The following is a 17082-nucleotide window of genomic DNA, read 5'->3' as shown; positions in this document are numbered from 1 at the left end:
GGGAGCGCCACCGCGAGTCCGAAGACAAGTCACGTCGCCGGAGCCGGAGTCGTGAGCGAACCAGCCGCAATTCTCCATCAGCAGCCAAGCGCCATCGAAGCCGGAGTCCATCTCTAACAAGCTCAAGCCGAAAGAGATCGAGGAGGGACAGAAGTCCACGGGTCAGGACAAGGGACTATAGCCCCGAGTCCACCTCGAGGAAATACGCCCGACATCCCTCGCGTGAGCGACGGAAACCATCACCCCGTCGCCACGGACGGTCTCCAAAATCGCCAACGCGGACGGCAGACAGGCGCCGATCACGCACTCGATCTCCAACCAGGTCCGAGGCTGGCTCCAGGCGCGCGGACCGTGAACCTTGGGCTCGAGCAGACAAACCCCAACAACGATCACACAGTCGCTCCCCCGCACCTGAAAACCGGCCGTCTTCATCTCGTCGCGCCCGTCTATCGCCTCGCGACGACCACCGTGCCTCAGATTCTGATCGTCAGTCGTCTAAGAGGCAGACACATCCACGTTCGCCTCAGGCGAGCCGAGAGCGCAGGTCTCGAGAAACGTCTCCCGGCAGGCGTCATTCTTCAAGATCGGACATTGACGAAGACATGACATCTCGAGGTAACCATAGGGGAGGAGGCTACAACCCCATGTACCCCCAGAAGTCGCAATATGGCAATGACCCCTATTCACAATCTCCTCAGCAAGGAGGATCCTACCACAATTCACCATCGCAGTCGCCGTATGGAGCGTCCCGTGGTGGATGGAACGGCTCGCAGTAAGATATCTCGGGAATGCAAATGCTAAAAAGCCAATACTAACATGTCTCTAGACAATATCCTCCTCAATACGCCCATAGCACCAACTATGGTCCGCCCAATGGCCCCTCAAGTCATTACCACGCAAATCCATCTCACTCACCCCCATATGCCGCTCCAACCGGTCCCATGCAGCAGTATCCTCAAGGAAATTACCGTGGTGGCTACAGAGGGGGTGGCTTCCGGGGTGGCTCCTTCTCCAGTCGAGGCCGGGGTGGCTTCAAAAACTCTCCTTGGAATCAAGGCCCTCCTCCACGAGGACACCACGACGAGGCCGGAAACGGTCGATTCGGAAACTCTCAAAACGATGTTGACGATGCAAATCATGACATGATGGACACCGAAACTGAGCCTCTTCAACCATCCAATGATGCCCAGGTTACGGGTGAAGGTAGAGATGGAGCTGAAGGAGACGCCGCCACGACTCCAAATCGACCACCACCATCAGGTCCAGGCTCGCAATCAGCCTCGTCTGGGGGCAAGTTCAGCTTCGCGTTCAAACCCTCATCGAAACCTGCCGTCACAGCACCGAAACCCGAGATCTCGCAGAAGCTAAACGCCGCCCCACGAAGAGAGCCTCCAAAGGAAAACCGGGATCGAGAACCTCCCCGAAGTGCCCCCACCGAACCAGCCTCGTCTCGCTCAAGACATGATCACCGCCAGCCCCCAGAAGGACCCAGGGTGGCACCACGGATGCGCAAGGTCAAGAAGATCATGAAGCGGCCGAAGCCGAGACCGACTCTCCCGGCCGACCTAGCTGACTCAGATTCAGTCTTCTTCAGGAAGCCTGGAAACGAGTCTGTTATCGGATCTGGCACCTACGGCAAGGTCTTCAAGGGCCTCAACGTCTATACAAAGAATCTTGTTGCCCTCAAACGAATCCGCATGGAGGGTGAGCGCGACGGTTTCCCCGTCACGGCCGTTCGAGAAATCAAGCTTCTACAGTCGCTCAGGCATGTCAACATTGTCGCCCTTCAAGAGGTCATGGTAGAGAAGAACGATTGCTTCATGGTTTTTGAATATCTATCGCATGATCTCACAGGTCTCCTGAACCACCCCTCGTTCAAGCTGGATGCGGCTCAGAAGAAGCATCTCGCCAAACAAATGTTTGAGGGCTTGGATTACCTCCACACCCGAGGAGTCTTGCACCGAGATATCAAAGCAGCCAACATCTTGGTGAGCAATGAAGGTATCCTCAAAATTGCCGATTTTGGTCTTGCCCGTTTCTATGCCAAGCGTCATCAGTTGGATTACACCAACCGTGTCATTACTATCTGGTACCGATCTCCTGAATTGCTACTCGGAGAAACAAAGTACACGGCCGCTGTCGACGTTTGGAGCGCGGCATGTGTCATGGTAGAGATATTTGCTCGACACGCCATCTTTACTGGAGACGGAACCGAGCTCAGCCAGTTGGAAAAGATATATAATATCTTGGGTACGCCGACTCTTCAGGACTGGCCCAACCTCGTCGACATGGCTTGGTTTGAACTATTGCGCCCAACAGCGAAGCGGAAGAATGTCTTTGGCGATAAGTACCGGGACAAGGTGACGCCGGCAGCGTTCGAGTTGCTCTCGGCCATGTTCCAATACGATCCTGCCAAACGCCCCAGCGCGTCCGAAGTGCTTCAGCATCCTTACTTCACCAAAGAAGAACCACAACCACGACAGGCTATTGAGTGAGTCCTTCCTATTTCTTGCTATGTCACAAATACTAACCGTTCAACAGGCTCTCCAATATTGATGGAGATTGGCACGAGTTTGAGTCCAAGGCTCTCCGCAAAGAAAACGAACGCCGAGACCGAGAGGCCCGGAAAGCCGCCAAAGACAGCGCAAGCCGGGAGAAAGAAAAGGACAAGAAGCGTACCAACGAAGGCAACGATCAGCGGGAAGCGAAGCGCCTCCAGGTTGACAAGAATGGCGGAAACAAGCCACCTCACCCAGCAGCCACCAGCAAGGCATAGCCGTCTGCCTTTGGCTACTCTTGCTCTGTTGTTGCTGCAAACCGGCTGGGATTTCAGTCACTCAAGCATTAAAGGGGTCTTTTCTTTTTTTTCCCTTAAAAACACTTTGTTTTCAGGAGTCTTCCGGGCATTGTCGACCTCATTGCACCGGTTCATGGGATATTTGACCACCTCTTCAGGGGTTGGTCTTGCGGCGTTTGCTATTTGCATCAGATGTTTCAAATTGGCAGAGGCAGAGTCACATATTTTATCTGTCACCGCTTGGGGGGTATTGGCTTTCGTGAAGCATGGAAATGGATGGATGGGGTGGTCCACGTCGAGTTTTGTTGTTTCGGCGCATGAGTGTGTTCGTACCTTATACCTATATTGATCTGGGCGTCGCGATAGAAGAAGAGGAGGAAGACCTTGCAAGACGCCAGGGGCGTGACAAGTAAGATAATGTCGAAATCAAGAAGCGGATGCCATGTGGCTATCGAACAAGATGTGTAAAATCCCCGTAATATATATTGGCCATTCTTAGAGTTATCAATGTCTTCCAGGGGTGTCTCTTCCAAACAGAGTCTCGCCTATTATAGTCCATCCTTGCGTCCTCGATGGCGTCCAGTATTGTACAGCCAACCTCGGCCTCCGTCCATACAGCTATCTCTGCTTTAGTAACCATCCATTGTCGTCGTGAGCATGCCATCAAGGCATTCTCCTGACATGGTACGGCGCCAAAGGTATCTTCCATATACACGAATGAATACACTGTCTTCCCTGGTGAGAATGTACCATCTGATCGCAAACTTTTCGGCTTTTGTAGTATCTCTCTTTGTCCCCAGCCATCGGCGGGCCCTTTAGGGTTGGTCTCGTAACTTCATAATTCGTTCATCAATTCATTGTCAGTCATTGCATTTTGGTGGATTCTCCGAGACGAATGTGATGTCAGCTGGACACCAGATATCCGGTCTCTGGGCGAGAGTTCTGTCTTCCTCTCGCGTAGTTTTTGGTGGGAAACCTTAATGGTATGCCACTGTTTCAATTCCCTTGCCCTTGACATCAGTTGACTTGAGTAGCTCTCGCAAGCTGCCTTCGGCACGACCCTGAGAATGGGGCGTGGACTCAGGGGCTCGCCAGGTCACCCAGCCGCTCAGCGTCGAGATGAAGCTATGACGGGCATGCGAAGTGTCAACGGGGGAGATGGAACCACGAGCAAGGGGTTGGTCGAGCCCTTCAACAAACACGGGTCTAGTCTTGGGTGGTGCAGGGATACGCTCCTTATGCGCCGCCTCGGGGGCAGTGCGGATCTCGAGCTGGCTGCTTGACGTCTGGGGCAGGGCGGGTTCGCTGACAAGGCCGGTGGCCGAGTTGAGTTCATTCAGGTGCATGCTCAGCCGAGTGCCGTCGATGAGTGCCAGAGATCCAGATCTCCTTCGGCGAGTTGCACTCTGCGTCGTGGCATCTTCCTCTTGGGGGGCATTCTCCTCCGCTCCGTTTTCGGAGGATGATGCTGAGGATTCTTGTCTGGAGCTCTTTTTGGCAGCCCGTCCGCGAACCTCCTCTGCAATCTCAGCTGCAGACTTCTTCTTGGATTTGTCCTCGTCGGAAGATCTACTCGAAGACATGATGGTCTCCAACGTTCCCATTGCTCTACTATTTCTCCTGATGCCCATTGGTCTCCTTCTGGAGCGCCTCAAGTTTCGCTCATCATCCGACGAAACGGCCTGAAGAGTCGGTCCCTGAGGTTCCTGGGTCTGAGCAACTCCAGGTATGAAGGACGATCCGGAGCCATGAGGAGCGTAATGGACCTCATATTGATTGCTCAAGGAATACCGGGACTTGGCACAGATTTCTGCAATGCGATCCAGATCAGCATTGATATCGGTGCCGCCACTCTGGTCCTCGATGCTGGCCATGAAGCTCTTGAAGCGGAATGCCTCTACCGGTGGCAGCTTCGCGTCTTCAGGTTCATTGAGTCGCTTTTTTGTTCGGTTCCTCGCCATGGTTCCCAGCATTCCATTCCTGGCCGGCGTGATATTCGAGGTAAACGGAAGCACACGCCGTACGAGAGCAGCAGGACCTCCACTCTCTGATAACGTTGTGCGATGTCCTCGGCCGTTGACAATGACGACCCCTCGATCTGTACTGACAGGACGGGTCGGTACGGGAGCGTAGTAGCTTCGGACTATCACAGGCTGGGAGTAGGTGCTGCTCTGGGCGCCTGTTGACTTTGCGTATCGGTGGCGGCTGGGAAAGTTTGAGTTGAGCTCGCGGAGAGCGGTTGTTCGGTGCTCGGCGGTAGAGTCGTCGACAGGTATAGGCTTGCCCTCGGCGGTCGAAGGCACCAGGCTCGTCGACGATGTGTTGGACTGAAAGAGAGGCGGGAAGGAAAATGGGAGAGAGTGCCGACGAGATTTGCCGAGGGCTGGGGTGGACGAGGTGGAGGCGGCGGCGTGATGGCGAGAGGACTGAGGGGGTCGAGAAGGTTGTGAGGGCGGCTGAAGGGTGGAAGACAGCATGGTGAAGTCTCCGAATCAGGGTGCCGCCGAGTGGAGGTATATATATTATGCAAGAATGTGTTGTGTGCGTTGTCGTAGATGTGTACCTCGGCGGCGATAGGTAGAGGCGATGGGCTTGATCAAGCACGAGTGACACCCCAGGCGTGGGTCAATGGAGCATTGAAAGTAGCGGCGGCGGCAGCAGAAGCAGCAGCTCAACACGTCAAGGTGTAGTATGGAGGTCGACGCGAGTCCAGGGCGGTGATGGTGGCCGCCGAGTGGTGGGAGTGGTGAGCCGTTGGGGATAGTCGTGGTCGACAGTCGGTCTAGGACATGCAAGGTATGGTATCCGGGGGTAGGCCGGCTGAAGAGATAGGGCAGTAAAGGGGTTGTTTGATGTGTTGTGTTGGTACGTGCGAATATGGCGTGCACGATTTTGATGGGAGAGGCAATCAGGACATGGCTGGGCTGTCGACGAGGTTGACGAGTGAGTGCAGCAAACAGAGACGAATACGGCAAGACGATGCAGCGCGATCTTGACCTTGTCTGTCTAGGTTATCGGTCAATGCAGAGCGAACGAAGCGAAGCGAAGCCAAGCGGTGCGATGCGTTGCCACGACGCGGTGGGGTCGACAAATGCAGGATGCAAGAGAGGGAGCAAAGATAGGCAGGATAATGCGTTAGCACTCTTTTTGCGTACGGCGTAGTCCCGTCTCGACAAGGTGCCTGTAGGTAGGTTGGTTTGAAGGACAAGAGTTGACAGGTGATAGATGATATTAGACAGTAAGGCAGAGTAAAGTCAAGCACGGGGAGATGGGATGGAGGCAGACAAGCTAACGGGAAGGAGTGGAGGTGGAGATTGCCCGGCCGGGGAAGGGGCAAAAATAGGAACGGAATGTCACAGATACGGGAGGAACGACAGGAAGAAAGAACGAGTCGGGATAGAAGTACCTATAGCTCCTCATCCTTCTTCTGCCCCTTTGCGTTTGTGCGTCTTTGCTGATGCGCTTTCACATCAAAGCTGGGCAACCAAAAAAAACATGGATGGTGGATCGGGATCGGATTGGCATGGGGGTTGGATTGCTCTTTTGCCCGAGCCAATCGCACCTTGCCAGCTGGACAGCAACATGTGGCATCAATCAATCGCAGCACGACAATCGTGGAATGGAGTAGGCATAATGGGGCGTGCAATGGGAGATTACTGTCCTACGTACAGTACTCGGCAGATTTGGATTTCTCGACATGCTGATTGCTGAAATGTAATTGTCTTGGTGCTTTACCAGCTTGGAGGTCATTCAGTATGTCCAAGCTTCAACATGATGTACTCATGACGACAAAAATAGTTCACGTTCCGGGCGTTTGATTGCAAAGAGTCACGCTCAGCTTACAAGTGTTGTATTGACATACGGAGAAAGCAATTTGCAAGAACAATCCTCCATGTTGACCCAATCGCATTGTTGTTGGTCATTTATTCACCAAGGTGTTCTCTACAGTCCCTTAACTTGAGTTCTCCAATGTGACACTTGCCAAGCCTCCCCCACTCAGTGACCAGGGTCTAGCTCTGCTGTGTGAGAACCTCTAGTAGAAGTAGCCCAGGATCTTGCCCGAGACATGCTTTCGACGAGCCTGGTCATGATCCATGATGCCCGCGGAAGTAGTGAGCACGATATGGCCGAACTGGCGGGCAGGGAGAAGTCGAACAACCCACTTCTCCAGGTCTCCCAGAGCCACGTTGAAACGAGGACTGATGACGCCGCACTTGTTCAGTCTAAAATGCAAGGTCTCAGCAATTGACGATTCATAAGACTGTTAGGGATGGCGATTACGAACCGGCCATTGAGTTGGACGACAATTTCGCCGCCACAGTGGTCATCAACCTCTTCAAACTCCGAGATAGTCATGGCGCTGCATGAGCTCAAGGAATTTGACGATGACCTTAGACGAAGGAATGACCTGGCGCTTGCCCTGCTTCTCGGCGTTGTTGATGCTCTTAAGGCATCACTCAGAACACTGGCTCAGACCATCTGACCGAGTCGATGGGTACAGAACCGTATCGAGGTGGTTGCTGGAGCACTTGCGGTGGCGATTACAACATGTATAACGGCATGCGGTTATTGCTTGTGGTTAGAACGGGGAGGGTGTATCGGCAGGTTCTTCAGAGACAGACTGGTCGTAGTCTGAAGGTACCTGCAACGAATGGCAAAGCCATCACCCAAATGAGTCCATGATCACAGAGCCCTGACCGGATTGAAGAGCGTGTAGTTTCGATGTAGAGGAGTTGGTGATGGACATGCGCATCCGATAACGCAAGGTCTGGGGAGTCACGTGACGATAAGCTACTCAAAGTCTCAGTGCCTGGGCCCCGGCATCACAAGCCATCCTCAAGACTCAGGTACGTATCTTCTCTCTAGTCTCTGGTGATCGGATTGGAATTGGAATTGGATTGGCCCATCCATGGAAACATGCATGAGTGTCGTGGCTGTCGATAAAAGGGTCGATGCTCGCCTCGGTCAATGTTAACACCCATCCCCGCGTTGCCTCTCATTGGCTGGGCTAGGCGTAGCTACATTTTGCTACCCTGAACATCCTGGGAAATTTGTCGATCAGTTGACAGCTCTTTTGCTGGTCTCGGATATGTTTGCCCTGGATGTCAATTGAGCCATGTCTCAGATGGAATTAGAAGGTGTGAATGTTCCTGATCGTCCATCTTATCTATTCTTGACTGTCGGCAATGTACGGAGCACATACAGGTGACAGCTCATACTCGGACACCTTTTGGACGCAATTCACACTACGTGCACTTCTGCCTCTTCCCGGGTGTCTGCCTACGCGGGGCTGTCGATGTGTGTTGTTCGACTGGCAATGATTGGGGCTTTCAACATGACTGTCCTCCCACCGCCTCCTCACCAGGTGTATTCGTCACCTTGGGGGAGTAATCAACATCGACACGGCATGATCGTGCATATCGATGGGAGCCCCGCTCACAGAATACGGCCACCGTGAGGGACAGGGCGCTGTCCAGATGCTGCTTTGCCATTACCAGATAACCCTGCCCGAATACTACGGTAAGCACCCGTAAGCCGGCTCATCGGATACAGATCACCTGCTTATAAAACCCATTAACTTCAATAGTCCGTTCTGCTATGCTGCACGTCGCCGGTTGGGACAACTGACAACTCATCAAGCTGAAGCAAGTAATAGCGCCGCCGTTGCTAGTGTCAATGCACACTACCATGAGCCAAAGCAGGAACAGCATGGCAAGCAAGTAAGACAGGATGTTTGGCAGCAGAGAGAGTATGAAATGTCTTGTCGCTTTCCTCATTTATCCATATAAAAACTGTCCGCAAGGCCTTCACCCATCATGCAAACCACCGCATCAACAAACCGATAAAAAATCCACCCCATAACAGTCTCCAACGGCATCGGTCCTTCAGCATTTCTTCAAGCCGTAGGATGAGCTATCGTGCCGTAGCCCTGGCCTCCTGTCTGCACATTATCCGAGTACACGCCCGGCGCTGGTCCAGTTGCGAATCGCCCTTCGCGCGCCTGCTCGCGGCGATCGTAATACACGTACTCAACGTAGAATGCGTGGATATGACCCGGTATGTAGCCCAGAAGTGTCAGGCAGATGTTGATGAAGAGATCTTGAAACACCCCGCGTCAGCATGGAATTCGGAGGGGAACAAGGCGGGGGATGTTAGCTTACCCATTCCACATCCTGCAACGGCCCAGACACCGATGGGAGGGACTGAAGGTGTGTTAGTGACCATAGAACTCCCAGATATCACAGAGGGGAGGGTAACATACAGAGGATGGTGATGAGGACGAGGAAGATGGCTGAGACGACACCCATGATTGCGGTTTGGTCGTGTGTAAGTTGACGCGAGTGTGAGTATAAAGTTACTGGCTGTTCGAGCGTGAACGTTCTGGCTGTCAATAATGAGTGGTATTTGATGAAGGAGAGAGAAAAGCCAAGGCAAGCCCAATGAGTCTTGATGTTTCAAGACGACCTCAGGCAGAAGTGTGCATCGCCGCGTAATTGGAAGTAACGTGACGGTGTTGGAGGAAGCCGGCTTGTGACGTGGAGCACGGTCAATGACGTAGACAAGGCGCTTTCAGGTGCTTCTGCCACAAGCCAAACCGGATAAAGAACAGTTGAACATCACGAATTTGAGGCAATTGAACGGAATTCGGCAGTGATATCAATACGAGGACCGAAAATAGGAACGAGGCTATCGCATATGGACAAATCCATGTGCGAATCCAGCCGTGGCATCCATCACCTTGACGGTCTCGTCCTTTCCACTCCAACCAAGCATCGACCCTATCGGATATTTCGACGCCGATCGCACCGACCCGACACACACCAGAGAACACAGAACCTACGCTCATGGTCAGGCCCAGGCCCAGGCCCAGGCCCGTCCTCGGACAACAGTCTACGGGCGCCTACGAAGCAGTAGATGCTGCCGCTACCTGCACCATCTGTCACTCAAATCACAGCGGTTCCTGTCGTGGTGTCGTTAGCAGGGCCTCTGTATGCAGTGCGACTTTGAGCGTCACAGCGCTTCATGATACAGCTGCTTCTGCACCATCACCCCCGATCATATCATCAACGTCTATTACAACAACGATGGAAATGGGAGAATCGCATTGCTGCGTAGGCATGTGATTAGCCGAAGTCGTACATGTGCTGTTGGCATGTCTCTGGAACATGCAAAGTCGGGAATGGAGCCAAATTGGCTGATCAGTTTGCCTGTTGTCCTCTATTAACCCTTCTAGCACAGAGGACTTAGGCTAGAAATATCCTGCACTAGGCCAAAGCAATATGCTTGCCTGGTTTGGCCACAGTTGTGAAAGGCAGGAGAAATCACGGTTGCCGAGACGGCCGTCCAAGATGCGGCCTGTGGTCGGTCAAAGCACCGAGTGCCGCTGCTCCGGGTTGGCGCCAAGCAATCCGGTCTCACTGGCTGCCTCCCGGGACGAGAGATAACTTCCTCGAGGTAGAGCCAGGCGTTGCGCAATGTAATAAAGACGTGCTTGTGCTAACAAGGATATGTGGTTCCAAGCCGTTGGACGGGGTGACGTCCCTTCCGCTTCCGCGCCAGCAACGGACGGAACCCCGGGAAGCTTTGCCAGCGGGCTGTCGCACCTGGGGATCCGAGGAGGGATGTGCCCTGAACACAGGTGAGCCCCGAAGTGCTACGGGCTCGAGCGGTGCTGATCTCGAGGTGAGCGGCTAATGACCGTTAGTACGACAACTTCGTGGGACGACGAGGCTGGCTAGGAGGTTCGTGAGCGTAGTCCAACGTGTTCATGTTATTGCACTGCGGCTGAAGCTGTTGCTGCTACTTGATGCTGTACAGTGTGCCCTGTAGTACGCCAAGGCGAGGCAAGGCAAGGCAAGGCATAGTCACTGATCGGCTGCCTGCATTGCTTCTCGGTCACTTCCACGGAGAACTTCGAGCCTGCAAAACCCGAAGAGGCTGGTTCTGAGTAATGGGCTTGGCTGTTGGTCCTCGCCTCGGGAAATTCAATCGCGAGTCTGGATTGGAACCCCTGAGCTCTCACGGAACATGTAGGTCCGTAGAGCCGTTCGGCGTTGACTATTCGAGGGGCTTCTTTTACCCGGAGATCCATCCTTGAGTAGCACTGACGGTGATGTTTTGACGGAGCAAAATATACCACCAGGTAGGGAGGACAGCGCAGAGGTGGCCCAGCTTCAGCTCACAATAATCATGCTCATAATGAGCTGGATGAGATATCCCCGTTAACCCGTCGTTCAATAACAGCAGCGATGGAATAACAGAGGGCACAGCAAAAGTGAGGGGGCCGACATCATAGTGGACTGATTGCTGTTGGAGCGAGATGACGCCTCGCCCAAGTCGGCAAGTCGAGTCTCCGCGCGCGGGTGGGACTTTGTATGCAAGGTCATCCTGCCTCATCATAGATGACTTGCTCTGTTGTCTGGCGGTTTATCTTTTTCAGTCTCAGAGGCCCCAGCTGGCAACGCAAGGGATGACTGAGAGTCTGGAGAGATGAGGTCTCGCACGTGGGAGGCAGGGAGATGGCCCCTCTCTGGGAATCATCAGGTGCACCTGAAGCTGAATGAAGCCATTGATAGACACTGGAACTTGACATGGAGGTCGGGATGAACGAGGCTGCCACTGCTCTGCTGCACCCCTCGTTCCATCCATCCCATCCTCTTCTGTTGCTTGCTGCTGGAATGGTGGGACAGTATCTTCCGTCAATCACTACTGTATCGCAGTACGGCCGACTCAAACCTCAGCCTCCGTTATTAATCCTGACCTGCCCTTGACTGACTCGACAAAGTCGTACTGTATTACCGACTTTGGCAGTTGGTGACTATCGAAAGAGAGAGTTGTCATGTTTGTGAAGGTGCATTCTCTAGGGCCTGCACAAGCTTGACGGCGTCGTGATTGGTAATGTCATAGTCATTGTCGTGTGAATGAACCGGGTAAAACAGGCGCACGCTCGCCCTGCTGCTAGGTACTGCGTAGAACGGCCGAGATGATAAGTTGGGGACTGCTGTTCAGCGTGGAGTACCGGCAGCAGGGTTATTTGTCTTGGCCGAGGGTAGATGGATGCGCGCGCGTGCTTAGATACGGGCTGGCTACTGACGGAGGGGGAAGAGGATGGATGGAGTACAAGAGGAGGTAAGTATTGGTGTGACGAATCTCAGCAAAAAGTACGGATACGTCGAGTTGTTGAATTATTTAAGGGTGGTGGTTGATGAGCCCGGAGGCTTCGGGAGGAAGGACAACCTGGATGAAGCTGCTTCAGAGTACGCCTCAAAAGTTATTTACATTAAGACTTGTCTTCGCGTCAGCCAGAAGGGGAAGTATTCAGGCATAGGATGTACAAAATAGGCAAGCCTTGACCTGAATCATCCATCACTGAATATCTTATTGTGGTAGTGGGCTTTCCACAATGATGCCGGCTGCTGATGGGCTCAGCCGTTGACCACGCGTAAAAGCTACGACAACGGTTTCGCAGCTTATCCGTCGACCTCCAACACCTACCCTTGAAGCCTTTGTTCAAAGACACTTTCAGGGGACGCAACCTGGCCTATTTCGCCTCGCCGCTGCATGTACCTTCGTGAACGAGCGTCGACGCTCCCCGTAAATTCAATCCAACAGCCCCGACTCCGCATCCGCCGGATTGCCTCCACCGAAAACCTAGTAAGGACCGCATTGAGTTCTATGAGGTCCTCGGAGAGTTCAGGGGACTCGAGCCTCCGGGGTTTCTAGACGTTTTTCAACCCGTGCCGGCATCCTTCTAGCGAGAGGACGGGACGGCAACCTCCCTGACAGCTCGCCCGCCCACGCAGGCAGATAGGCACAGGTACGGGTACGCAGCTGTTGCGTAGCCCCCTGCAGCCCACTCACTGTAACCACTGTAACTGCCTACGCCTACCTACCTACCTGGTGGCATCAGCTCGGCCCCGGGCAGGGGAGGAGGGTGACCTTCACCGGGTGGGCTCCATTCTGGAGTGCTTGCTCCCTGGGCAAGCTTCGGGGAAACGTTTGAGAGGTAGCAGTGACAAAGACCAACATGTCACCTTGTTTCTTGCCATTTGTCTCGCACTCTAAAGTTTCAAATGTTTCTTTGGTAGCTGTAGTCACCCGATATTCATGTCAATTTACTAATAACGCTGCATTGACACTCTCTCGCACCCTCAATACCTTTTTCTTCTTCTCCCTCAGATAACTGACATGATCTGGAGCGTGTGCTGACAGCCCGACCTGACCTGTCTCGTCTTTCCCCACTAAATACAGGTACTTTGGTGGCATGTACCCCCTTCCTAGAGTCGACCTAACTGCAAGTACCTGCCTACCGCCTGAGGCCCTTTTCGTGCTGGCACGACCCCCTGAAGCTTCACTGGCCACATCCGATTCCCGCAACTTCAAACCTCCCCGTTACCTCTTCTTCCACCTCCATCATCGCGACCTGGCCGGGCCACGGGCTAGTTAGTTGCACCTTCATATTATACGACGCCGATTCTTGTCGTCTACGGCGAGTCTACATACGTTATACCCGCGATACCTTTCCGTCGTCGTCCTCCGCTGCGCCTCCGCGTCGCTCGCAAACACTCTTTTCCTCCTTCTCTGCATCGTCGTCGGTCCTCGTCCGACCGATCCCGCCGCAGCCATGTCTTCGCAACAGCTGCCCCAACTCAACATCGATCGCTATGTCGTGATCCATGTTGCGACCACCTGTGACGAGCACGGCGTTTATGTGACAAAGGACTCGGCCGAGGTGATTGAGCTTGGTTGGATCTTGCTCGACGCAAACTCGCTCGAGGAGGTGAGTAGCACATCCTGCCCGCTCTGCCATCTGTCCAGATACACATCCGACCAGAGGTGCAGCCCGTGACCGATGGATTGCTGACCCAGTCTTGAACCTGCCAGATCACCCACGAGAGTGTCCTCGTCAAGCCAGTCAACACTCCCATCACTCCTCTCTGCAGTAAGTTTTCTGACGCTACTGCCCCGGACATCTCCATCTCGATTTGCTCCACGCTGTCTGGCTCCGCCAACCACGCGCCCGACTACTACCAAAATTTCCCGCTGTTGGCGTCTGGGGTCGGTCAATGATAGAATGCTTGGGCTAACACATATTCTACAGCGAGCCTGACCACTTTGACTTGGGAGCATGTTCGAAACGCTGGTACCTTTAGAGACGCTATCACCCGATTCGACACATTCGCTACCGAGTACTTGACCTCCAAGAACCTCGACTTCGTCTTTGTCACACTCGATGCATGGGACCTCCGTGTCCAGCTTCCTCGCGAAGCCCGCGACAAGGCCGTTGTGCTGCCTCCTTACCTCCAGCACTCGCGAACCTTCGACCTCCGCACTGAGTACCAGCGCTGGCAGCAGCACCATCCCGAGTCCCTGCCTTTCGGACCATCAATGCTCTCCAACATCTGCGCCGCTCTCGAGGTCGAGCCCGTTCAGTCGAGCGCTCCCATCAAGCACAACCTCCCCTTCCACCTGCAGGCGCTTGCCCCAGCTTCGCCTCGGCGTGCGATGGAGGAGGCTATTACCCTCGCCCGTGTCCTCCGGGGCTTGATCAGAAAGTCACAGCCTCCCCAGGAACACCCCGATGTGCTGACACGACCTATGGATGCCCGAGCTGACGTCCGAGCCTTCCTCTCAGAGAGGAGCAAGGTTCTTCACATGTCGGGTCTTCCCCACGACACCACTCAGTCGGAGCTTGAGAGCTGGTTCACCCAGTTTGGTGGCCGGCCCATCGCCTTCTGGACCCTTCGAACTCCCGAGCAGCACAAGCCCACCGGTACCGGCTTTGCTGTCTTTTCTTCCCATGAGGAGGTGAGTTGACTGAGACGCCCTTTGTTGGGGTGGTTCCACTGCGTGGCCACACGCAAAGATTTACAATGTGTCGATGCTAATCAATCACAGGCTGCCGAGAGCCTTTGCATGAATGGCCGTGCCCTTAATGAGAAGGCCATTGAAGTCTCGCCCTCGTCCAGCCGTGTCCTCGACCGCGCTCAGGATATCCTGACTCCCTTCCCTCCCAGTAAGAACCGCCCTCGACCCGGTGACTGGACCTGTCCCTCTTGCGGCTTCTCCAACTTCCAGCGCCGAACCGCCTGCTTCCGATGCTCGTTCCCCGCTGTCGGCGCCGGCCCCTCGAACGATATGGGTGGTGGCAACTACGGAGGATACGGTTACGGCCCCCCTGCTATGATGCCTCCTCCTCCCCACGGCGGTCACCACGGTCCCATGGGCCACGGTGGCGGACGCATGGGTGGTAGCGGTGTTGTGCCATTCCGTGCCGGTGATTGGAAGTGCGGCAATGAGGTATGTGGCTACCACAACTTCGCCAAGAACGTCTGTTGTCTGCGTTGCGGTGCCAGCCGCGCGGGTGCTGCTGTCGTTGCCGACTCTGGTTACCCTTCTCCGATGGACAATGCTTCACAGTACGGCATGAACCAGGGCGCCATGGGCGGTGCTCCCGGACCTGGACCTTTCGCTTCTGGCAGCTCGTTCGGCTCTGGCGGTGGTTACAACCAGCACTTTGGTGGCCCTCCCAGCCACTATCTTCCCTCCGGCATCGGTGGTGGTGCGGCGGCTTACCCAAGCTCTCTGAACACACACGGCTTCGGCTCCGGCCCTGGTTCCCACTCGGCCGGCCCCTTTGATAGCAGAGCTGCTGAGGCTGCTTTCCAGTCGGCCACCAACGGCCCCGCGTCTGCCGGACCGTCCAACAACTTCTATAACAACAACGCCAACAACAGCGGCGGTAGCAACGAGAACGACCCCTTTGCGTTCCTGTCGAGCGGCATCGGTGGTCTGTCTGTCAGCGGTGGAGATGCTCGCCAGAACGGTGGCTCGGCGCCTCCCAACAAGTCGCCCGCTTAAGCAGTACAAGCTGCTTTAGCCGGGCCGTTGTGTACACGTTCTCGTTGGGCCTCCGCCAGGCAGGCATCTATCCATCAGCAGCAAAGCGAGGAAGATAACCGGTGGCGGACGGTTCCGTGTCACTTTTTTTTTGCGCAAAAACGACTTTGAATGATGAACATAGAGCATTTGACCTTGGCAAATACCTTCTGGACTTGGTTGTTCTCTCAAAGGAAAGGCGGTACGGTGTGTGTATTGGTTTCGGAAGACCAGGACGGAGTGTCGGATACTACTTGATTCAAGGCGGGACGTGTTACAAAATTTCGAAAGGTTGGAAGACAAAAGTGACTTGAGTACCTCGCCGATGCCAGGGGCTTTCTGTGCTGCTTGGTGTTGAGGGACGAGTCTATTCGGTACGGGCTATTACTTGCTGGGGGCCACGGCCTGTTTCATTTTTGATAAGCCCAGGGGGCGGCAGAGTTGTCGTCGTCGTCGAGGCTTCTTTGTCTCTCGAGTCTGTCACTTAGTTCTTGGGAGGGAACGAGAGTGATGTGACGAGAGAAGGAGAGGGCCATGGATCGACAGACTACTTGATCTGATTCCCCGGGGTCTTTACGGGACGGAGGCGGCGGCATTGCTGGAAAATGGGTTCGGGGGGTTGGGTGCATAGCGCAGGGGAGTGTAAGGGTATATCTTGGCTTTTCTGTGTGACTCAAATATCCAGTTCGCCGGTGTTAGCTTGGTTGTTGCCCGACAAGCTGCTTTTCTCTGTTGTCATCCCTGCCCCTATTTTCACTCTTCATGTTTGTCTATCTGTCTGTCTATCTGTTTATTATGCTTTGTCCTTCATTATTCACACACACACACACACACACAAGTTTGATTTCAACCCCCCCCTTGTTCATCTTTCATCACTTCACCTCGCATAAACAACATCAACCCATCTTACATCTTGTTTCTCTCTATTTCTTCATCTACCTGTTTATTCATTTCATCTCATTTTCACCTGGGACGCGCAGGAGCTGGGGAGCTGGAAACGGAGCGGCCATGGAACTACTACCAAAGGGAGGAAAACATATTAAGGGGCGGCGGACATGGAGGAGTCGGGGTGTGTCAAAAAAGGGAAAAAAAAACATATATCATCTCACAGAGGCTGGCTATATCTTTGTTGTTTGCTGCTAGGGAAAGGAGGGAGGGGTTCCGGGGTGGTGGTGCTGGTGGTTCTCGTTTAATCTGTCTCTCTTGCCTCTGTTCTCCTCTCTCTCTCTCTCTCTTCTGATGTTTTGGTTCCCCTGTTCATTCTTGAGTGGTCCTACTAGGGAATATATGCAAGAGAATAGGGGGGTTTCACTTGATGTTGATGATGTTTTTCTCCTGGCATGATACCACCAACTCAGGGGAGGGAGGGTAAAGATGAAGAAGACTGTTTGGCAAAGAAACTCTGG

General features: G+C 54.0%; 5 protein-coding genes across 5 annotated transcripts; 2 read left to right on the top strand and 3 right to left on the bottom strand.

Moving 5' to 3' along the window:
- Positions 1-1526: 1526 nt before the first annotated feature.
- NECHADRAFT_48520 (uncharacterized protein) lies at positions 1527-2495 on the top strand (the record flags this gene model as incomplete). Its single annotated transcript, XM_003050410.1, has 1 exon — positions 1527-2495. The coding sequence occupies one exon, from the start codon at positions 1527-1529 to the stop codon at positions 2493-2495; it is 969 nt and encodes a 322-aa protein (XP_003050456.1).
- A 1279-nt stretch (positions 2496-3774) lies between these two features.
- NECHADRAFT_96234 (uncharacterized protein) lies at positions 3775-5274 on the bottom strand (the record flags this gene model as incomplete). Its single annotated transcript, XM_003050024.1, has 1 exon — positions 3775-5274. The coding sequence occupies one exon, from the start codon at positions 5272-5274 to the stop codon at positions 3775-3777; it is 1500 nt and encodes a 499-aa protein (XP_003050070.1).
- A 1556-nt stretch (positions 5275-6830) lies between these two features.
- On the bottom strand, positions 6831-7359 carry NECHADRAFT_96233 (40S ribosomal protein S22; the record flags this gene model as incomplete). The annotated part of the gene is made up of 3 exons (XM_003050023.1): positions 6831-7020; positions 7083-7241; positions 7343-7359. 3 exons carry the CDS (start codon positions 7357-7359, stop codon positions 6831-6833), a joined length of 366 nt encoding a protein of 121 aa, XP_003050069.1.
- Positions 7360-8439: 1080 nt separating this feature from the next.
- On the bottom strand, positions 8440-9185 carry NECHADRAFT_102827 (uncharacterized protein). The gene is made up of 3 exons (XM_003050022.1): positions 9060-9185; positions 8959-9000; positions 8440-8896 (listed from the first exon to the last, which is right to left on the bottom strand). Exons 1-3 carry the CDS (start codon positions 9103-9105, stop codon positions 8694-8696), a joined length of 291 nt encoding a protein of 96 aa, XP_003050068.1. The 5' UTR covers positions 9106-9185; the 3' UTR covers positions 8440-8693.
- Positions 9186-13198: 4013 nt separating this feature from the next.
- Positions 13199-16882, top strand: NECHADRAFT_63615 (uncharacterized protein). Its single transcript, XM_003050409.1, has 4 exons — positions 13199-13577; positions 13682-13739; positions 13899-14605; positions 14696-16882. The coding sequence occupies exons 1-4, from the start codon at positions 13422-13424 to the stop codon at positions 15656-15658; spliced, it is 1884 nt and encodes a 627-aa protein (XP_003050455.1). The 5' UTR covers positions 13199-13421; the 3' UTR covers positions 15659-16882.
- Positions 16883-17082: the final 200 nt, after the last annotated feature.

Source organism: Fusarium vanettenii (genome assembly GCF_000151355.1).
Source record: "Fusarium vanettenii 77-13-4 chromosome 9 genomic scaffold NECHAsca_6_chr9_2_0, whole genome shotgun sequence".
NCBI classification, from domain to species: Eukaryota; Fungi; Ascomycota; class Sordariomycetes; order Hypocreales; family Nectriaceae; genus Fusarium; species Fusarium vanettenii.
Note: the sequence above shows the minus strand (reverse complement) of the source record. Positions and strands in the feature narration are given on the sequence as shown.